Source organism: Monodon monoceros, unplaced genomic scaffold (assembly GCF_005190385.1).
Source record: "Monodon monoceros isolate NGI ecotype Baffin Bay Population unplaced genomic scaffold, NGI_Narwhal_1 Super_Scaffold_21, whole genome shotgun sequence".
Taxonomy (NCBI): Eukaryota; Metazoa; Chordata; class Mammalia; order Artiodactyla; family Monodontidae; genus Monodon; species Monodon monoceros.
Window position 1 is genome coordinate 35,194,179 of NW_021703778.1, and position 24,046 is coordinate 35,218,224.

The 24,046-nt window shown below is 42.8% G+C and overlaps 1 protein-coding gene across 4 annotated transcripts in view; it reads right to left on the bottom strand.

Annotated features, from left to right (window-relative positions):
- SH3GL3 (SH3 domain containing GRB2 like 3, endophilin A3) overlaps window positions 1-20,646 on the bottom strand; it is a 144,548-nt gene extending 123,902 nt beyond the window's left edge. For all 4 annotated transcript variants that reach the window (XR_003796081.1, XM_029239465.1, XM_029239463.1 and 1 more), the window contains exon 1: window positions 20,296-20,646. Coding sequence is in view for 2 of the 4 variants with exons in the window: in XM_029239463.1 (XP_029095296.1) it covers window positions 20,296-20,340 (45 nt within the window). In the remaining 2 variants the exon portion in view is untranslated. The remainder of the gene's footprint in view (window positions 1-20,295) is intronic.
- Window positions 20,647-24,046: the final 3,400 nt, after the last annotated feature.

Here is a 24,046-nt window from a genome sequence, read left to right on the forward strand (position 1 = left end):
GGACCAGTATTGCAGTTCTATAGTGTCATTTCTTATTAAAAAAATTAATCATTTAATTGGTCATTTTTGAAGCCTAACACCATTCTAATAAAGGCACAAATTTCTTTTGAATACTTGTTTCAAGTTCTTTTTAAGTTAATAAATCTATTTTCTTCAAACCCCTGCAACAGTTCTTGAAAATCCAACAACTGCAGCAAACTGACTTTTTATGTGTTCTAAACAAATCATTGTTAACTTTTAATATGTCAAGTGCTTTCATTTTGATAACTGGATCTCCACTTGATATTTTCATTTGTATAACTCATTTGCAGTCTGAAAAGTTTTTTTTTTTAGTTCCAGCCTCTGACATATCATGGAAAGTTAATTTTCATTGCATTTAAAAATATCTGGATCATGAAAAAAAAGTGATGAAAATAAATTAAAACTAAATTACCTTTAAAATTTTTAATAAAAAAGTAGACTTCTGTGTGAGAAGCAGCTTGCAATGTCTGGTAGAAGGGCCTAAAAAGTAACCAAAATGATTTCAATACAACAAAGGTGACATTATTGACGTGTGTACGCCCAGGGTTCAGGGAGCAGTGATGGCAAGCAATAGCTTTGGAGAAGAAGGAGGAAGAATAAAAGGAAGCTGGGTGAACTACAGTTCTCCAGGCTCTGAAGATGGGGAAGAATTTTCCAGGCAGAAGTAACAGAACAGGCAAAGGACAGAATGAGCCCAAAGCTGCTGGAGAACGGAGGTTGAGCGTTGCTAGAAAGAGGCTGAAACCATCACACACCAACTTAAAGAACTGAGAGCCTACCCTACGCCTGTAGGGACTCCATGGCAAGGCCTGGAAGGGGAATGACAAAGTCAAATTTATACTAGTGGCAACCAGGTACGGTGTTCACTTAGGCAAGAGCCATAAGCCCCCGTGGAACAGGGGAATGTGGTGGGGATGGAGAGGAAGGGGTGAATGGGAGAAATATTTAGGAGGCAGAATCTACACAGGACTTACTGACTGCATGTTGAGGCTGGGAGGAAGGAAGAAGAGAGGAGAAACTGAAATAAGAAGCCATAAAAAAATAGCCAAGAAGCAAGAAATGATGGTAGATTCCAGGAGAGATGGGTGGCACGGTCTGCTGATCTACAATAATTGTCGGGGCAAAATGGATGTCAGCTTCAAAGCCAAGAACAGCCAGGGAACAGGGAGAGAAAAGCAAGCAAGGAAAACACGCACATCTTATGCACACTGTCAAGCATGTGCAAATAAGTGGGAGACAGTGGCCAACAGCCAAAGCAGCAGGAAGCATACACTGCTGTATCAGACATTCACTGGATACGTCCTACATGTTCCTTAGGTAGCTCCTGGACACTTGGTACACACAATAAACTACATATAAACAAACAGATTCAAATGTGATTTAATACTGCATTTTAACCAGCTATCTTTTTAAAGTAATTATGGTGGCAAACAAAAATATTGCATACCTTTTCTCTTTATTCCACAGAGGAATTAATTGATCAGACTCTGCATTAGTTAATTCATTCTTTTTTTTTTTTTAATGTTTTCTACCTCCATAGTGCTTAGGAATCATTTGGGTAGTGTATATATCTCACTTGAGTTATATTTTTTTGTCCTTATTGAATTTTGTTACAATATTGCTTCTGTTTTATGTTTTGGTTTTTTGGCTGCGAGGCAGGTGAGATCTTAGCTCCCTGACCAGGGATTGAACCCGCACCCCCTGCAATGGAAGGCAAAGTCTTAACCAGGGAAGTCCCAGTTAATTCATTCTTGAGCAATCACGTTCATCATACAGGAAGGCACAACAAATGGAGGGGCCTTCATAATTGCTGAGGTCAAGCCCTCACTCTACGATGAGAAAGCTCTGTGACCTTGAGGCCATCCCTTTACGTCTCTGGGCCTCCTCTCATTTGATAACACTTCTGAATGAGACTTCAGGCCAAACACTGGGACACAGGGAGGAATTGGGTCCAGACACTTTTCAAGGGCTGTTCATCTTTTCTCATTTGTTAAAACGGTGAAAATAGCCACTACTTGAGCAAGTGGCTGTGAAGATTACATACGTGTAAGTTCCTCCTTACAGTCTGTACAAACTAAAAATGTTCAATAAATGGAAACGCCCATGAAGAACCTTTAATATTGGTTTCATTATTGCCATTTAGAGATGAGGAAACCAACGCCAAGGAGAGTGAAGTTACTCTCCCAGTCACGCTTCTTGGCAAACGTGGGAAACCTAGTTTTCGCAAACTGAGATGCTACTCTTCCCAGTACTCCCTGCTACCTCCCCTGACAGTGAGACCCCGGTCCCCCGATTAGTCACCACAGCCAGCTGGTGAGGCTCGTAGCCCCCCCATTTTGGCACAACCACTGTTCAAATACAGGCCTCCAGTCTCTGCACTTCCCAGTTCCTTCCACCAACAGCCATAGAGGTTCAGTTCCTGGAAGTTCAGCTTCAAGACATCGTGGAATGGAGTTGAATGAAAGGTACATTTAATATACCTGATTTAACAATGCCCACTCAGGCGGAAAAGAAAAAAAGACAAGAGAAATTCCTTTATTTTCTCAGTTGCTCCTACACCCGCTTCTACTCCTTCAAAATAAACCTGGGCCTCCATCCACTGTCCCCCAGGAAAGAAATCCACCGCTGAAAATCAGGAAAAATAAAAGTGAGTTATGGGGGCTTCCCTGGTGGTGCAGTGGTTGAGAGTCCACCTACCGATGCAGGGGACACGGGTTCGTGCCCCGGTCCGGGAAGATCCCACATGCCGCGGAGCGGCTGGGCCCGTGAGCCATGGCCGCTGAGCCTGCGCGTCCGGCGCCTGCGCTCCGCAACGGAAGAGGCCACAACAGTGAGAGGCCCGCGTACCACAAGAAAAAAAAAAAAAAAAGTGAGTTATGGGCTTTGAGCTCCTAAGGGTCTAAGTCTTTGCTATTTATGGCCAAATTATGGAATCGTATAGGTCGTTTCGCTCTGAAATTTCTGCATTACGTGCTGTTAACACTACTGCTAGTCCTGGATGTCGTGCCATCCTATTGAGAACTCAACCCTTGAAGAGACATGACCACGAGGTTTAGACAACGATTCAGTCTTTTCTTGGAAAAAGCACTTGATCTAAGACATCAATTTGAATAGCAGGGATCCAGGATAAATAAAATTCAAGGATGTTGTTTAACTTTTGTTAAGCAGATTTTACGAGTTACATAAAATTTATCAAATTCTGTCTTAAGATACATAACTTTTACTTATGAGATCTGAAGGCTCAATGAGAGTACCAGGGAAGAGCTCCCATCTGCCTTAGACTATTCTAGAAACTACCTATTCTTGCATCCTCTTCTCAAAATAGTCCCAAATAGGTCACTATGAGCAAAGGGCTCGCTCCCCCTCATTTCTTGCCCACGTTCCCACAGTCGTGTGAGGCTGCCCACTTCTGCCTGCCTTCTTCTGCTCTGCCCACTCAGCACTGTTGAATTCGTATCATGACTAGACAGCTCTCTGCCCTCACACCTGATCATTCCACAGTTCCCACATTACGCTGGCCAAGCTCCTTCGAAGAGAGCCTAACACAACAGCACATGGGCGAATGCTCAACTCGGTTCCATCCAATCTGCCTTCCAACAAGGTTTCCAGGAACAGTCCCAGGCGAAAAGCCAAGAGCTGTCTCTACAGAAACCATATTTATCTCCTTAGCAAGTACTGGCAACACCACAGGCGACCAGGAATCATCCTTCTACTATTCAAACCAGAGGAGATGTCAACCTGCCTATGAACCGTTTCAGCAATATGTGCTAGTCTAAGACGTTTAAAAAAAAGTCGCCAACCATTTGGCAATGGACCATGTTAATTCATCACATGTGTTTCTTTTGGCCTGCAGAGGTTTTTAAAATTTTAAATTAATTGCCAATATTTCAAAACTAGGAAGCTTCATTTAAAACATCTGGATTTTGCACATTCCTCCCCCAAAATCAAGAGCATCCAGGCAGACAATACGTTGGAGTTCAACAGAAGCAGCCATCCAGGTTCCAATCCTGACAACTTGCTGAATGTTCATTCAACATTAGCAGATGGTTCCATGCAGTGTTCAAAAGGCTTAGGGTTCCATAAGGGACAACCAGGACAAGAAATGACCAGACTGTCATACCTGCTACGAAGGGATTTTATCTGGGTAACTCAAAGGACTTCTGCTTCAGGGAAGATGGAGTACATATACTTTTCTCTATTCCTCCCACTAACTACAACCAAAATCCTGGGCATTATATATAACACAAACCCAAGAAGGCCCTAACAGGTGGAAAGAAGGAGGCACACTGAGTAGGCACCTCAGGGCCCAAGAAATGACACAGTGGTGAGCTTCCCGAGTTTTCTTTTTCCCTCATACATCCAAGACTTGGAGCTGAAATAGCAGCAACCTGGAAATACCAACAGATGCAGGAAAATAAATAAATAAGTAACCTCAATAAAGGCCTGCTCTCTCCAGCCAAAGAATCATGCGAGGAGCAGTCTAGCGAGACAGAAGTGTTTAGATAATACCCGCTCTACTCCAGCTCTACTCCAAACGCCACAGAAAGAACTGTGACCCCTACCCCCATCCACACTAGCAAAGGATGAGTGGAATGGGGGAACTTGCACCTCTGCCAAGTTATAATGAGGTGACCCCCACCCCCGCAATTCTCTCTTCCCCTGGATGGTGCCAGAGAAAGTCAAGTAGGAAACCAGTACTTTCATCCCCAGCAGGTAGCAACAAGCTCCACCTTGCTCACACCTTCAATGTCAGTGGACAACATGTGGGGGAGCCTGGACCTCCACTCCCACAGTAAGGCACCCTCTCACCCTCCTTCCTGGGCTGTATCAGGGGAGGCCTCGTGGAGAATCAGGACTTCTACCACCACCCTGCAGTAATGAGGCCACCCCCACCCATGGTGTGAGTTGAGGCCACATGGGAAACAGCTACAAGGCATTTCTACCTATCCCAGCCAGAGAGGTATCAGCGCAAGCCTACTGAGGTGTCAGAACTCCCACTCCCACACAGCAATAAGGAGGCACAAACCCTGAATGTCAACAGTCTAAGTGAGAAACTTGGACATTTACCCCCACTGAGAAGTAACAAGGCAATGCCACCACTTTTCCTTGCCAAGGCAGTGGGAAAGAAAGCCAGTAAAAACAGACAATTTAAGTAAGGTCCAGAGTCTCATAAAATGATACCTAAAATGCCAGAGTTTCAATTTAAAAAATCCTACCGTCATGAGAGTATGGCCAAGATGGCGGAGTAGAAAGACCCTGAGCTCACCTCCTCCCACGGGCACACCAAAATTACAACTATTTACAGAGCAACTATGGATGAGAATGACCTGAAGACTATCAAAAAAGGTTTTCCACAACTAAAGATGTAAAGAAGGAGCCACAGTGAGACAGGTAGGAGGGGCAGAGACGTGGTACAGTCAAGACTCACAGCCCCAGCTAGGCAACCCACAAACAGGAGGATAATTATAACTGCAAAGGTTTTACCCTAGGGGTGAGGGGTTTGAGCCCCACATTGGGTTCCCCAGCCTGGGGGTCCTGCACTGGATATACAAGCCCCAGAACAACTGGTTTGCATACAGAAGAACCAGAGGGCTACAGGAAACAGACTCCACTCTTAAATGGCTCATGCAAAATTTCACATGTCCTGAGACCCAATGCAGAGGTAATAATTTGAAAGGAGCCTGGGTCAGACCCACTTTCTGACCTTGGAGAGCCTCCCAGAGAAGCAGGAGGCAACTAGGATTCCCTTTGGGGGGCACAGATGCTGGCAAGCACCAGGTTGGAGCCCTCCTTCTAGCCTATTAGCACTGGGGCTTACCCACCCACCAGCCAGCTGGTACCAGCCCCGGGACCCCCAGGACCCTCAGCCAGCCATGCCAGGACCTGGCCCCACCTACCAGCAGGCCAGCAGCATCCACATGAGGCAGGGCCTGGAAGCCAACCAGCCCAGGGGACAGTCCCACCTACAAGTGTACCCACAGTAGTCAGCCCTGTCTCAACAGAAGGGCCCACTCAGTCCACACAGAAGGCACTGCTAGAGCATATAGCTTTGGTGGCCAGAAGGGGGTGTGCTACTGAGCCCCATAGGACATCTCCTACACAAGGCCATTTCTCTGGATCAGGAAAAATAACCAACCTACCTAATATGCAGAAATAAAAATAGTTAGGCAAAATGAGGTGACAGAGGAATATGTTCCAAATGAAGAAACGAGATAAAACCCCAGAAGAAGAACTAAGTGAAGTGGAGATAAGCAATCTACCTGATAAAGAGTTCAAGGTAATGATCATAAAGATGCCCAGTGAACTTGGGAGGAGAATGGATGAGCACAGTGAGAAGTTTAACAAAGAGCTGGAAAATATAGAGAAGAGCCAAACAAGGCTGAAGAATACAACAACTGAAATAAAAAATATACTAGAAATAATCAACAGATGAAATGATACAAAGGAGCGGATCACCAAACTGGCAGACAGGATAGTGGAAATCACCCAAGCTGAAAAGAAAAAAAAAACCTTTTTTTTTAATGAGGATAGTTTAAGAGACCTCTGAGACAATATCAAACATACTAACATTCACATTATAAGGGTCCCAAAAGGAGAAGAGAGAGAGAAAGGGGCAGACAACTTATTTGAAGAGATAATAGCTGAAAAACGTCCCTAACCTGGGAAAGGAAACAGACATCCAGGTCCAGGAATCACAAAGAGTCCCAAACAAGATGAACCCAAAGAGATCCACAACAAGACACATTATAATTAAAATGGAAAAAATTAAAAACAGAGAGAATCTTAAAAGCAGCAAGGAAAAGCAACAAGTTACATAAAAGGGAACTCCCATAACACTTGTCAGCTACTTTGCAGCAGAAACTTTGCAAGCCAGAAGGGAGTGGCATAATATATTTAAAGTGATGAAAGGAAAAAACCTAAACCCAAGAATACTCTACCTGGCAAGGCTATCACTCAGATTTGAAGGAGATACAGAGAGTTTTACAGACAAGTAAAAGATAAAAGAGTTCAGCATCACTAAACTGGCTTTACAAGAAATGTTAAAGGGACTTCTCTAAGCAGAAAAGACCACAACTAGAAATATGAAAATTATGAAAGGAAATATGTCAATGGTAAAGGCAAATATACAATAAAGGTAGTAGATTAGCCACTTTAAAAGATAGTAGGAAGGTTAAAAGACAAAAGTAGTAAAATCATCTATATCCACAATAAGTAGGTAAAGATGAACAAAAAGATGTAAATGTGAAGTCATAAACATTAAATATGGGGCGAGGGGGAGTAAAAATGCAGGGTTGTTAGAATGCATTCAAACTTAAGAGATCACCAACTTAAAATAATCATGTATATACATATATATATACGTGTTGTTATATAGAAACCTTGGGGTAACCACAAACCAAAAATCTGTAATAAAAACACAAAAAAGAGAAAGGAATCCAGACATAACAATAGAACAGTTATCAAATCATAAGGGAAAAAAGCAAACGAAGAAGAAAGGAACACAAAAGAACTACAAAAAAAAACAGAAAACAATTAACAAAATGGCAGTAAGTACATACCTAATCAATAATTTCTTTAAATGTAAATGGACTAAATGCTCCAATCAAAAGATATAGAGTGGCTGAATGGATATAAAAATATAACCCATATATATATTGCCTACAAGAGACTCACTTCAGATCTAGAGACACACACAGCCTGAAAGTGAAGTGATGGAAAAAGTTACTCCATGCAAATGGAAATAAAAAAGAAAGCTGGGGAAGAAATACTTGGACCAAAATAGACTTTAAAACAAAGACTGTAACATGAGATAAAGAAGGACATTACAGAATGATAAAGGGATCAATTCAACAAGAAGATATAACACGTGTGTGTGTGTGTGTGTGTGTATCCCCAACACAGAAGCAACTAAATACATAAAGCAAATATTAACAAACAAAAAGGGAGAAATTGATAGTAACACGATAATAGTAGGGGACTTTAATAACCCACTTACATCAATGGACAGATCATCCAGACAGAAAATCAATAGCAGCAAGAGCGGCACCACTAAGCTCAATCCCTGGGAACTATACTCAGCATCTCCATATCAAGCTGAGCTTTGAACTGTATCTGTCAGCATATGTAGTTTACCTCAATTTAGTTTATGCATCTCTTAGCAAGATGTGTGCTAAGGTAATTGCGTCTCTACTTTACTCCATTTCGGCTTATGAAAGGTTTCATAGGAACACTCTACTTTGGATAGTGGGAGAAACCTGTACACTCAAAAATGTTATACATAAATCAAAATAGAATTCTAAAAAAATTCAAGTAACACACAAGAAGGCAAGGGAAAAAAGACAAGAAACAAAAAACAAACAAACAAAAAAAAGGTAGCCTTTAGCCCTAACATATAATTACATTAAATGTAAATGGTCTAAAAACACCAATTAAAAGACATATTGGTGGAGTGAATTACCATGACCCAACTATATGCTGTCCACAAGAAACTCACTTCAAGTAAAGCAATATATGCAGGTTAAAAGTAAAAGAATGAAAAAATACATATCATGCAAACATTAACCAAAAGAAAGCAGGATTAGCTATATTAATATCAGATAAAGTAGACTTCAGGGCACATAAAATTAGCAGAGACAGAGAGGGACATTAAATAATGATAATGAATTTAAAAGGGTAAATCTACCAAGTAGACATAGAAACCCTATATCTGTATTTACCAAACACTTGAACTGCAAATTACGCAATGGTAAAACTGACAGCAGTGAAAGAAAATATAGACAATAGATATAATTATAGATAATTATATTTGGAGACTTCTCTCAACAATTAAAAGAACTAGACAGAAAACCAATAAGTATATTGAATTCAACAACACTATTGACCAATAGGATTTAATCAATATTTACAGAATATTCCATCCAACAACAGCATATACACACTATTTTCATGTGCCTTCAGAACATATAACAAAATAGACCGCATTTTGAGCCATAAAATAAACCTCACAAAATTTTTAAAAGTCAAAATCATATAGAATGTATTCTCTAATGACATTGGGATCAACCTAGAAATCAAAAACAGGGTTAAACAGGAAAAATTACAAACACCGTAAACAATCGTGGATCAAAGAAAAGTCTCAAGGGAAGTCAAAATGTACATTGAATGAATGAAAATTAAAATACAACATATCAAAATTAGTGAAATACAACTAAAGCAGTGTTAAGAGGAAAATATATAGCCTTCACTGCATACGTTAGAAAAGAGAAAAGGTTTCCAATCAATAGTCTGCTTCCCTCAAGAACCTATAAAGAGAACAAAATAAACCCAAGCAAGTAAAAGGAAAGAAATAATAAAATAAGAGCAGAAATCAATGAAATTGAAAATGGCAAAACATTGGGGAAAATGAAATAATGACCTGGTTCTTTGAAAAGATCAATATAACTGACAAACCTCTAGCAAGACTGACAAAGATAAAAGGAGAAGGCATGAAATTACCAATATCAAAAGTCAAGGAGACCCTATACACCTGATGATAATGATGAATAGGGGAATACTATGAATAACTCTCCACACATAAGTCTGATATGTGTGGAGAGTTATCCTAAATGAAATGGACCAATCCTTAAAAAACACAAACTAACAAAACTCCCAAATGAGAAATCTCCAAGCCCAGATGTTTTCACTGGAAAATTCTACTAAATGTCTAAAAAAGAATTAACATCAATTTTACATAATCTCTTCCAGAAAACAGAAGAGTAAGCACTTCCCAATTCATTTTATTAAAGTAGTATTACCTGATACTAAAACTAGACAAACACAGTACGAAAAATAAAGACCAATATCCCAAAAATATAGAAACAAAAATCCATGGCAAAACATTAGCAAATAGAATTAATTCATCAATATATAAGAAGAACTATACACCATCATCAAGTGGGTTTTATTCTAAGGACACCCAACTAGTTCAATTTTCAAAAATCAATTAATGTAATCCACCATATTAACAGGCTAAAGAAGAAAAAAAACACATAATCATATAAACTGATGTAGAAAAAGCCTTTGACAAAATTCAACACCTATTCATGATTTAAAAAACACTCAGAAATAATAGAATTAGAGAACTTCCTCAACGTGTTAAAAAGCATCCACGAAAGATTTATATCTAACATTACTCTTAATAGTGAAAGACTGAAAGCCTTTCCGTAAGGGTGGGGAACAAGGCAAGGATTCCACTGTCAACGCTCATTCAAAATAATGCCAGAAGTTCTAGCCAGTGAAATAGGCCAAAAAAAGAGTAAATAAACGGCATATAAAATGTAAAGAAGGAACTAAAACTGTCTCTATCTACAGGTGACATGACTGTTTGCAAAAAAATTTCCAAGGAATATACCAAAAAACAAAACAAAACAAACAACCCCCTCACAAAAAAAATCCCTCCCAGAACTAATAAATGAATTCAGCAAGTTCACAAGTGTAAATTTAATGAAGCATGTATAGGACTTCTACGCTAAAGATTCAACATAGGAGTCATGTCAATGCTCTCTAAACTGATACACAGTTTTAGTGCAATTCCTATAAAAATTCCAGAAATATTTTTTGTAGATATAGATACGATTATTCTAAAATATATATGAAAGACAGAGGAGCTACAATAGCTAAAACAATTTTGAGAAAGAAGAATAATGTGGAAAGAATCAGTCTGATTTCAAGACATCATGCAGTGACAGTCAAGACTGGGTGCTATTGGCCAAAGGATAGATCAGTGGAATAGGATAGAGAAGGCATGAATAGATCCACAGAAGTATGCCCAACTGATTTTGTCAAAGGTTCAAAAGCAATTCAATGGAGGAGGGATAACCTTTTCAACAAATGGTGCTGGGGTAAAAAAACACTCATAAACCAAAAAAAAAAAAAAAATGACCTTCAACCTAAGTCATACCCTATAAAAAATTAACTCAAAATGGACAACAGGCTTAAATGTAAAACACAAAACCGTAGAACTTTTAGAAAAAAACATAGGAGAAAATCTTCAAGATCTTGGACTAGGCAGAGTTCTTAGATACCATAAACATGATCAATAAAAGGAGAAATTCTCAAACTGCATTTCATCAAAATTTTAAAGTTTTGCTCTGTGAAAGAAGATGAAAAGACAATCTACAGACTGGGAGAAAATATTTGCAAACCATACATCCAACAAAGAAGGATACCCTAGGATATTATAAAGAATTCTCACAAGTCAACAGTTAAAAAAAAAATTCCAATTTGAAAATGGGCTAAAGATGTGAACAGACATTTCACCTAAGAGGAGATACAGAAAGCAAATAAGTACATGAAGAGTTGTTAAACCATTAGCAATTAGTGAAATGCAAAGTAAAACACAATTACGTAACTCTATACATCTAATAGAATGGCTAGAATAAAAAATAGTGACAATAAATCCTAGAGAGGATGTGGAAAAGTTGGAACCCTCATACATTACTGGTAGGAATATAAAATGATAGTCACTCTAGAAAAGAGGGAAAGTTTCCTAAAATACTAAACATGTAACTACCACATGATCTAACAACTGAACTCCTAAGCATTCAACCCAGAGAAATGCAAAGTTATGTTCACATAAAAACCTGTACATAAATATTTATAGCAGCTTTATTCCTAATAGCCAAACTGGAAACAATCCCGATGTCCTTCAACAGGTAAATGGTTAAACAAACCGATATCTGTAATAAAAAGGAGAAAACTATTGGACTTCCCTGGTAGCACAGTGGTTAAGAATCCACCTGCCAATGCAGGGGCCACAGGTTAGAGCCCTGGTCTGGGAAGATCCCACAAGCCGCGGAGCAACTAAGCCCGTGCGCCACAACTACTGAGCCTGAGCTCTAGAGCCCGAGAGCCACAACTACTGAGCCCGCACGCCACAACTACTGAAGCCCTCGTGCCTAGAGCCCGTGCTCCGCAACAAGAGAAGCCACCGCAATGAGAAGCCTGTGCACCGCAACAAAGAGTAGCTCTCACTCACCGCAACTAGAGAAAGCCCGCGTGCAGCAATGATGACCCAACGCAGCCAAAAATTAAAAATAATAAATAAATAAATTTATTTTTTTAAAAAAGGAGCACAACCTATTGATACATACAACAACCTGGAGGAACTTCTACAGTATTACGCTGAGATAAAAAAATCCAAGCCAAAAGGTTACAGACTATATGGTTCCATTTATATAACACTTATGAAATGACAAAATTACAGAAAGGAGAACAAATTAGTGGTTGTCAGGCATTACAGAGCGGGTGGGGGCAGAAGAGGAGTGGGCAAGGCCATAAGATATGGGCAACATTCATGATCCTTATGGTGATGAATCTGTTCTGTATTGTGTAAATAAATGAGCTCAGCAAGGTCACAGGTGTAAATTTAACAAAGCATGTACAGGACATGTATGCTAAAAACTACAAAATCCTGATGAAATAAATCAAAGAGCAAAATACATGGAGAGATATACCATATCCATGTATTAGATAATGTAAATGTAAATATCCTGGTTGTGATAATGTATTATAGTTTTGCAAGATGGAAAAATCTGGGCAAAGGGCATAAGGTATCTGCATTCTTTCTCACAATTGCATGTGAATCTGCAACTATCTCAAAATAAAAAAGTTTAATTTAAAAATACATGGGATTATAAAGGAAACCAGTTGTACTGAACTCAGTCATCAAAATACCAAAATATTTATCATACAGTTTTTTAAAAGTTAAGCAGTGTGATAGAGAGGGCATAGGCCTATTTGAATTGGGTGGTCAGGGAAGACTTCTCTGGCAAAGTGGCCTGTAATCTGTGCTATGATCTAAATGACAATAAGGAAACACTTTGCAAAGATCTAGAGGAAAGGCATGCAAGGCGGAGGAAACAGCTCTGGCAAAGGCCCAACGAAAAGAAGACCTTAGCACATCAAAGGAACAAAGAAAGGCCAGCGTGGCTGAACAGCAGCAGGAGAGGGAAGGGAGAGGCCAAGTTATGTGAGGCTTCACAGGCCAGAGGAGGAAGTTGGGCTTTTATTCTAAAAGCAACTGGAAGCCACTGAAGCACTGAAGACTTGTAAGCAGTCTACATTACATTAACAGAATGACATAGTCTGAGATACATTTTTAGAAGAGCATTCAGGTCACTGTGGGTAAATGAATTGTACCTGGTAGGAAGAAAGGTCTGGAAATTGGTGAGGAGGCTCCGGCAACCATGCAGGCAAGAGGTGATAGAACAAGGATAGTAGTAGCAGAGCCAGAAAGACGTAAAGTGAATGAGGGATACATTTTTAAAGTAGAACCAAGAGGAAGTACTTTCTGATGAATTAGAGATAAGAGAAAGAAAAAAATCAAAGATGAATCTTGTTTTTGTCTTATTTTACTTGAGCAGTTGAACAACTGACTGAAATAGAAACCACCAGCAAAACAGGTTGGGGTGATGAAAAGTAAAGAGTTCAGGTTTGGACATCTTAAATTTGACAACCTTTTAAATATCCAAGAGGTGAGGTGATGTAGGCAGTTAGACTTACGAGTTTGTTATGGGTCTGTGTTCAGGAGGAGTGTCTGGGCTAGAAACATAATTTAGAGAGCAATGAACATATAGATCATGTATAATTCCATGAGGCTGGACAAAACACCTTGGCAGAGTGCAAGGCTAAGAAAAAGGGGAATTACTCCAAGCCAGAGCCCTGGGGCACTCTAGGACTTAAGTTTTCAAGGGGACGAGAAGGAGCCATTAAAGGAGATCTGAGGGAACGGGCACTGAAGCCAGAGGAAAACCACACAAGTGTAGAAGGAGTTGTAAGCAGAGAATGGTCCGCTGGGTCAAAGGCTGCTGAGAAACAGACGGGGAAGTGCCCATCCAATTTGGCAACTTGGAGGTAGGTGAATCACCACCTAGGTAAGGTGGTCTCAGACAGATGGAGAGGAAAGTCAACTGGAATGGGTTGAGAAGAGAATGGGAGATGAGAAAGTAGAAACAGGGCAACAAAAAACTTTCTCAGTACATTTTGCTGGGAAGGGGAGAGAAGAAATAGGATGGAAGTGAAGCGGGATCTCGGACCAAGGAAGGATTTTTTTCCTTTCTTTTTTATCAGATAGGCGATACTGTTTTATCAGATAGGTGATAGTTAGGGGAACCACTGACTGAAACCGCCCACCCTGGCCAGGCCCAATAGTAACCACTTGCATGAGTTATCTTACAACAGGAGGTCCTGGTAAGGAACATGGAACTAACAAGCCACCACCAACTGGAAGAATTCAGGAAAGGTCAAAAGGAGAGAGGAGACATCAGTCCATATGTCCTACCAACCTCCCAGAAACCCCCTCACTGGAATCTATCTTGGCTGAGCGATGCGCTCACCACCAGGAAGGATCCTGAGTCAGAATGATTGGCCAGAGACAACCCGGAAACTAACCCCATCACAATAAAACCTGAGACAGCAAGCCACGTGGCAGAGCAGTCCTCCAGGTTCTCTTACCCTCTGCTCTCCACCCAGGCGCCCCTTCCCAATAAAGTCTCCAGCTTTGTCAGCATGTGTGTCTCCTCCAACAATTCATTTCTGAGGGTTAGACAAGAGCCCACTCTCGGGCCCTGGAAGGGGTCGCCCTTCCTGCAACAGTACTAGAGAGCATTCCATATGCCGATGGAAATGATCCAGGAAAGAAGAAAACATAGTGCAGAAGAGAGATGCAACAGGAGCAAAATCCCTGAGAAAAGGAGAGGAGACAGGGTCCAAAGCAGAGTGCAGAGACCAGCCAGGTGTACCCTGTCCTTGTTACACTGGGAGAAACAGAAGAGCACCCACGCATTAGCTGACAGGTCCCTCCAGACTTCTGAACTGTGGCCCATAAGGAAGAAAGAACACAGACGTGGATGAGGAGATATGACTCAGATATCAGGTTCATGAGTAGGGAGTACCCAAGTCATCCAGCCTGAAATAGCAGCAGCTTCTACCACTGATGGATGATTCGATCAGGCAAAGCACTTGGTGACATCAGTGTCTGAGAAAGCTTTAGCCAATGCCGGTGGGAAAGACACCATCATCCAATGAATTACAAAGTCAGAAGGAACAACACTGGCTGGGCTCAGGAAAGCCACTGCTGCTGGTGCTGCGGTAAAAACATGGGATGACCCTGGGAATTGCAAGGGAAGAGCTCATCCGGAAGGCATCTCACAGAAGAACTCCAAGAGTTAGAATTGCAACAATGCCTTCTCAATCATCCCCAGCGCTTCCTCCAGCCCCTTCCCCCCAACTCAACACTTTCCCAGGTTTCTAGTGAAAAAGAAAATCTAGCTATCCACATTTGGCTGATGTAGACTCTCCAGAATAAATTCACTTATTATTTAGCCAAATAAAATCGTGTATCAGTTCTGTTTATCAGCAGTTTTATTTTCTGGGTAAAGCATGCCAATGATAGCGTCCCCCAAATACACATGATACACCCCCACACACACTTAACGCTGGGAAATATAATTTATAGTCAGTTTGTTAGGAAAGTTGAAAAATGAATCTGAAAAGAATAGTACACACACACAAAAAAATCCCTGCTTTTAAATGCATTTTTAATCAAATTCCAAGTGATAGCCTCAATTACAGTTACTTTAGAGAAAAGGCATCAGTGGTAAGAAATGCTTGGATTATACTGTGTTCTTCAGATATTAAAAAAAATAAAACTAATTTAGTTTGAGCATCTACTCTAGCACCCTGAGTTAAATATATATGGATAACACATAGATTTATGGATTAATTTATCAAGCAGTCTATGTGGAAAGGAGCAAGCATGTTTTAGCTTAATACATTTTCTGATGCATCTAAGTAAAAAAAATTAATCATTATGGATTTTGCAAAGTGCATCTTTCTTTATCTCTAATGAGAAAGTGAAACAAGAGACTGCATCCCTAGAGATTCTCATAATTTGCAAAGAATATCCTTCTCTGAAGTGTTTACCCCTAAAGGGTCAGCCTGTGCATTTAGTCATTACAGGGAGAATGTCTTGGCCCCTTATGACCACTCATCATTTTTCTGATTAATGCATCAAAAGAGAAGGGGGGGGAAGGTTACAAAAAAAACTTTGTTAGGGGCTCCCCATTCCCTACTGTGTTCCTGGGTCACATGAAAGGGCACTGCTACATAAGGGCAAAAAGAAGTAAATTTAACATGAAGCCCACAAGTGTCATCACCATCTTGTGTCATCGCCAGCTGGTTAGTTAGGGGAAAGAATAAGAGGAAAGAATAAAACTAGGCTTTCATGGGATGGGGAATATAAGGCTCCTAGAAGTCCATAAAGAGAATAAATCTGGCTATTAGCATAGCGTCCAGGTCAGCGCAAGCACAGATGTGGCCTAAGCATCCTACACCAACAATAAATGCTGTCAAGAAAATTATGATGAAATAAACATAATTAATACAAATCAATGAGTGGTGACATATCATTATTGTAAGTTATATTTTTATTGGTCAGGCACAATGCTTAACAAGAAACCACAATGCCATCTCTAAGCTATTGGTATTTATCTCTAATAACTCAAGCTGCATCCCTACCAGTAGAAAAGTAAACCACTCGATTAAGAACCCCTTTTCAGGGACTTGCCTGGTGGCGTAGTGGTTAAGAATCCACCTGCCAATGCAGGGGACACGGGTTAGAGCCCTGGTCCGGGAAGATCCCACATGCCGCGGAGCACTGAAGCCCGTGCACCACAACTACTGAGCCTGCGCTCTAGAGCCCATGCGCCACAACTACTGAGCTCGTGTGCCACAACTACTGAAGCTCGAGCACCTACAGCCCATGCTCCACAAGAAGAGAAGCCACCGCAATGAGAAGCCCGCACACTGCAATGAATAGTAGCCCCCGCTTGCTGCTAGAGAAAGCCCACGTGCAGCAACGAAGACCCAATGCAGCCAAAAATAAATAAATAAATAAATTTTTATTTAAAAAAAAATACACCATTTAAAAAAAAAGAAACCTTTTCAAGAGAAAAAAGGTATTTAATTACGATCTTGGGACACCTGGGTTATAATCCCAAATGCTGAAGGAAAGGATTAATTAAATCTCGTTATTAACTCAATTTGTACTCTTCTCATTTTACTTGATTTCCTCCCCTTTCCTGTTAGTCTCCACATGTTGCCAAAATGATGCAGAATCCCTGGGGTTTACAATTCTTCGTTCTCTGTAAAATAAGGGGATTTTTTTTTTCCTGCAGAGATAGGTAAGGTATCAAGAAAGAAGGACAGGTAACCAGGAAGTTATAAGCTATTTTACCTTGCCTATCATTGAGAAAAATCATCTCAATTTGTCATGGTACTGGTACCCTTATTTGTAAAAGGTCCACTTTATAATCTTTGTCTTTCTCTGAAATACTTTAAGTGAATTACTTAACAATTTCAGAACTGGGATATATTATATAGATACATATATAGATAGATATGTATTTTGTTTATTTTTTTCTTTTATTTATTTATTTTTTTTGTGGTACGCGGGCCTCTCACTGTTGTGGCCTCTCTCCAATTGCAGAGCACAGGCTCCGGACGCGCAGGCTCAGCGGCCATGGCTCACGGGCCCAGCCGCTCTGTGGCATGTGGGATCTTCCCGGACCGGGGCACGAACCTGTGTCCCCTGCATTGGCAGGCGGACTCTCAACCACTGCGCCACCAGGGAAGCCCGATATGTATTTTCTTGAGATACAATTTATACCATACAATTCACAACTTAAAGTATACAATTCAATGGTTTTTAGTATATTCACAAAGTTGTGCAATCATCACCACAATCAATTTTAGAACAGAGACATGGCTTCTAAATCCTCTAATTCATTATACAGAGAGAAAACTAACTTCCAGATGGGTTAAGTCACGTTCCCCAGGTCACAGAGCTAGTCAGTGGCAGAGCCAGTCCTGGATCCCTGGGAAGTATTAAGCCATTGACATCATCCAGACTCCCTTTCCCCTGCCTAGGAAAGTTCTTCATGAATTAAAAACTGCTGTGAAAATGTTGTCTGAGAAGAACATCTGGCATTTTTTTTTTATTGTGCTCCCTCTTATTATATTAAGCCTGGTCTAATTTCTCCACCAAATCTGTCATATTGCAAGATTTCTGAGAAAGACCCCCAGAACAGATAAAAATGTATCTATTGGGCACTTTGACCACAAAATGAAGCCCAGAGAAAATCTGTGATGTCTTTCTTTTCAGATAAAGTCACAAAGGATTTCAGTTCACACAAAAAAAGGCTAATTTAGACCCTCTGCTCATTTCTTTTTTAATGGGCTGATTATGGGTAGTTAAACTAAATGACCTCATCACTAGCACATTATTTCACCAATGCCAATAGCTTCCTGGGATTTCAACCATTCACTCTGGTTAGTGGTCAGAAACCAATTTCAATCATCCAAGAGCTGTGTCTTGCTCATCTCTGAGATTTGCTCCCATGAAGTCCATATCCAATAAGAGTATTTTTCAAAAAAGGTTAGTTCCTTGCCAGTGCTAAGTAAGCCAGCAAGTACGCTGACACTGCCCTGACCACAGCTGCACTCGCCTCCAGGCTGCCCACCCCTCAGTACTGAGCTCACAGCAGCACTTCCTGACTCTTCCCACCTTTAAATGCGCCCACCTCTCTAGGTTTCCATGACACTCCTCTCTCCTGGGTTGTACTAGTTCTCTCTCTCCTTCCTGTGCTCCTCCACCCCAAAAGTTTCACTTATTTAATAAATATTTATTGAGTGGTTACTGTTTATCAAGTCCTGGCCTAAACATTGCCCCTAAATGTTGGTGCTCCCTTCAGTCTATGTGCAGCTCACTGTGCATTTTCTCACTTTTATTTGCACTTACATTTTTAAATCTCCATTTAGGCTGGAAATCCCCCCAAACTCTGTAGTTCCAATCTTGGCCTCACCCACTGGCTCCCAGGCCAATGACATCTGAATGTCTCACAAACCTCTCAAAGTGCCCAAACCCCACAGTGAATCCACCATCGCCCTGCTCACCTAATTGGCCCCTCATCCAGGGCTCCTTATCACCCCAATAGTACTGTCCACCCCAATAGCACTGTCCACCCAGTGCCCCCAGCTGGAAACTGAGCACCACCCAGTTTCTTCATGGAAGGGATGCAAGTGAGGGAACAGCACTGAGACTGACAGAAGAGAATCCTCCAATTCCAGCTGCATTTCAGGGACCAATTTGTGGAAGAAGCAGGATGAGACCTCATTTGAAATGTGAATTCTGAATGAAATCTGTAGAACAGATCCATCAGTGCAGGTGTGGGATAGATTTTACAATGTCAGCTCTGCCATAGCTAGAAGAAACTGAAATCTTAGAATACAAATTTGCTTGTCAACAGACACATACACACACACACACACACACACACACACACACACACACACACCCCAACTCCATGCCGCCCTGAGGGTTTTCCTGTTTCCTCCGCTTAGAACTCCTATCCTTTCCACCCACACCCCTACCACAATTCCTCCTCACGCTTAATTCACAAATGACGCGACTCTTCCTCCGGGAAGCTCTCCCTGATGCCCCTACTGTATTATCTGGCATCCCCTGTGCGTGGAGGTGTGTCTAACACTATTTGTTTACGTGTCTGTCTCAGTGTCTCCCCACCAGACTGGCGGCTCTTTGCGAGCAGGAGCCTGGCGCCCAACCCCGGGCCGACACCAGGAAGGCGGTGGGGAGAGGAAGGACTGCTGTGTAGCGTCCCAGCCCGGGAGCCGGACGCAGTCGGGCGGGGTCCATTTCGAGGCGCGCGCTGGGAGCGCTGCGGAACGCGCTGCGGGGCCCAGCCGAGCGCCAAGTACACAGCATCCCGGGATCCGCCGACGCCCGCGCGGCCGCCCCCAAGCGGCAGGACGTGCCCCGGGGACTCCCAACCAAACGGGAGGGAGGCCCGGCCGGCACCGCACTCTCTGCGCGGGTTCAGTAGAGGCACCAAGCGGAGCCTCCAGGCCTCGTGACGCCCACTCTCTCTCCTGTGCCCGAGACCCCGCGGCCCGCCACCTCTGTGCTCTCCTCCGCAGAACCTCTCAGAATTACGCTGGCTCGGGGTGGAGCTGGGGGCCGGGGGCTGGGAAGGAGGAGGCGCCAAGGAACGGAGGAGAGAGCAGGCGGCCCCTCACTCCACCCCCGCGCCCGCCTAGGCGGGAAGAAATGGAGCCCTAAGAGAGGCCCCTAAGGGCGCCAGAGCCCCAAAGGCTCCGGAGCCTCGAAGGGCCCGCAGCTCCCTAGTCCCCCTCCCTCTCGCCTCTGTGCCTCCCTACCTGGCTGGCTTTGTGGAACTGCTTCTTCAGCCCCGCCACCGACATCTCGACGGCGCCCCGCCGGGGCTGGATGGTCTCTGGGCTCTGCCGGGCCACGCGGCCGCGACACGCTGAGGAAGCGGGCGCCGGGGCCAGTCCCCGCGCGGCTGGGCTCCCCGGGCCAGCCTCCCACGGCCACGGCCACAGCCACAGCCGCTGTCACACTCGCACACACGCGCACACGCTGATGGCAACACTGCGTTCCAAAGCCCCTGCGCAGCCCATTGGCCAAGCCGCGGCGGTATGCAAATGAGGCCGCTGGGGCCGCCCACGCTTCATTGTTGCGTGGAGACCCGGGAAGACTGGAGCTGCTGGGAAAATGGGCCTGGGAGGCTGGGCGTGGGGATGTCCTGGGGTCCGGAGAGCAGAGCCACACAGGACTGCTTGCTGGGCGTTGGACGGGATGCATCTGGCATTATGATTGCCCTGGATGGGGAGAGAGAGATCACCTTTCTATGCTTCTGGGACTTGGTGCGAAACCTGCTTTTGCTCATAGGCAATATCGCCTCCCTCAGGCGCATTTTCGGCAGGTTTCTGGTTTTTAAAAGCGACGCTCCGAAATACGCCTAAGTGGGGAGAAATGGAACGGAACAGAGGACCTGCAGTAGGAGGAATTAGTCTGTGGGCGGCTGGTCTGTCTCTTCTTAACCCCACTCGGTACTCTGGGTACAATCTGGTCCTCTAGGAGCCCAAGAGTTATTGGGTAATTTGTTAAATACCGCGCTCGCCTCCATAGAGCGCTGAGCCCACTGTCAACTGTATTAAGAGCAGCTATCTCCAAGGAGCCTTAAACAGCTCGCTCTGTATCCAGGGGAATTCACCGGAGGACGAACCCAGCTCCCTCGGTAACTCCTACCAGTTGTGTCAGTTACAGAGTGTCCTTTTTCAGAGAGACCGGAGCGCCCATGTGCGCGGAGGTCCAGCCAGGGGTCTGGAGCATCCCACTGATCTTCGTGTCACAGCTGTGCCCAACAGGTCAGCATCTAAGCGGAATCTGGCCTCCAAAAGTCCTTAGGGCTCCCGAAAGACCTAGAACCCACTCTTAGCAACGCTTAACACTGAAAGATACAACCCTCTTCCTCCTCCAGTCTTCACCTAAAAGAAAGAAGCTCCTCTCTCTGGACCCTCAACAGATCCCATCTGGGATGACCAAGAGCCCCGGTTTACACCTGTTCCCTGGCGTCCACTCCTGGCATCCTGAATTTCCTAGTGAGGATTGGGCTGGTAACTACATCTCCCTGTGCCTGTTTCCTCACTTTCCTTTTAGAGGGTGCGAACAGGAGCATTCTTCCTCTGATATGGGAGAAAACAATGAACTTAGTGAAGAAGATAAAGGCGGCCATCCAGAGGATTAATTAGTATGACTTGCATGAGTGCTGTGGGCTTGACTGGCCTACATACAGCTGACATCAGCCACAGATAGGTAACTAGAAGGTATGAGGGTGGTAACAGCTAGGTCCAAATAGCATAGCAAGATGACCTGTCCACACAACAGGCTGAAGCCCACCCAACGGCAGGCTGTGCCCCAGGGGAACTGCTACTAAGGCAGGGGTGGCTGGGGGCCAGGCCATCTGGAAGGGGCTCACCTGCCTTCTTTCTCTGTGTCCAAGAGTAGTCTAAGTAGAACAGGTTTGAAGGGACTTCTCCCTAAACGAGTCTGACTGTGCCCTTTGGGAAAGGGGGTGATTTATTTAAAACTTTTTGGCCTTTTTTCCTTGATTGATAGCATATTCCAATTCAGTTAATTCTGGTAATTTATCTCTTCATTTCATCAAGTATAGAATTATAAGTGTATTCTCATCAATTTTTTAATGTCAGAATCGTTCATGTACGTTTTTCCTTCATAAAAGTATTTGTGATTTTTCTTAATTTTTTTCTGTGATAAGACTCAGAGGTTTGCCAATTTTGTTGGTCATTTAAAACAGTTCTTGGGACTTTCCTGGAGGTTTAGTGGTTTAGACTCTGCGCTTCCACTGCAGGGGGCACAGGTTCCATCCCTGGTCAGGGAACTAAGATCCCGCATGCCACACAGTGCAGCCAAAATAAATAAATAAATAATAAAATTCTTTTTTCATTTCTTGAGTTCATTCATCATTGCTATAGATTTTTTTTCTCTCATTAATTTCTATCTTTATTATACATTCCTTCCTTCTGTTTTGTTCAGGAGACTGAAGTTATTCACAACAGAAACTGATCCTAAGCTGGGAAAGAATGTATTGGAGAAGGATTATCAGGCAGCCCAGAGGTTCAGGGGATGTAGGGAACCAGGTAGGGGGGGATGAGCAGGAACTAGGAATCTGAGTGGTCATCAGATCTCCAGCATGTCCAGGGGCGCTTGTTGGGATGTGCTGGTTCCACCACATGTTCAGGCTGTGGCTACCAGAATGAAGGCTAAGCTGTTTCAGCTTCTTTCAGGCACTCACTCCAGATTCAAAGTTCCAGGGGGCAGCATCTGATGAGCTAAGTCTAGATGTTATGCCCCGGCTCTAGAGTCTAAGACCCACACCATGGTGTATTTCCCCAATATAGGAAGAAGCTTCAGATGCCAGGTAGCCAAAAAAGGTATCTACAAACAACAGCAACACGAATGCCCACGAATGTTTATCTGGGAATTCCTTAATCCTTTCAGTTGAATGTGTTTTATTTATTTTTATACTTTCTTGTTTTATAATCAACACATGTAAAACTATGAATTTTCCTCCTGAGTACAGCTTTGGTTTCACACTTTGTTTTCATTATGTAGTATAGTTCTTCTGATTGTGTTTTAAATAAATTTTTAATTGCAATTATAAAGAGGAAATAACTCTTTGATCCAAATGTTATTCAAGACAATTTTTTAAATCTTTTCTAGGTGGTTTGATTTCTATTATTCATGATATATGAAATTTGAGACTTGTGGTACTATTGTCAAATAACACGTCTTGAAGGTTTTTTTTTTTTTAACATAGTCTATTATGTTTCATCTTATAAATGTACCACAGAGGTTTGAAATAATGTGTATTCTCAGTTTCTAGGATATAGTTTTTCAGTTCATGGGTAACAGGAGCATGTGTTCTACCAAAGCTCCTAGCTCAGAGGGAGATTTCAAAGATGTGCTAGCTGGAGCCACATTGGCCAGTTCAAGGCTTGCCTTTTACATCACCATCACCCCTCCAGGACCCAAGGGCCCATAGCTCCTCGATCTGTTTAGGGAAAGAGTATACAAATGTCTTGGGCTATCTGACAGAGTTGTCTACATGGTATGAAACCAATGGGAGAGTCCTGAAGCACAAACAAGCATCACCCTAAACTGAAGGATCTTTGGGCACTTGGTGGTCTTCAAGGTAAATGACAAGAGGGATGCTGTGGTTGTCTCTGGCACTCTGGACAGATGACCCATGTGCTGGCAGAGGCTTGGGTGTTCTCCTGTGTTCCTTTCCTTGTAGTCCTTGGCTCTCCCCTCCACTTTCCCTTCCCTGGTCCACAGAGTACTATGCTAGTGTGCACTCACATCTGTGTGTCTTGTGGTCGGGCCAGCTTTTGAATCTAGTATTTGCAGCTCTTGTGTCTGGTCCTGGCATGAGTGTCACATTTCTTAGCGTGGGCAGGAGCAGAAGAGCCTTGGGCCGGGGACTGAGGGGGAGAGAAGCCTACTGATTAATGTCTCTGAATATTATCCCATCATGTATCTCATAAATCAGGTCTTCTGAGCTTATTGTTCAAATGCTCTGTG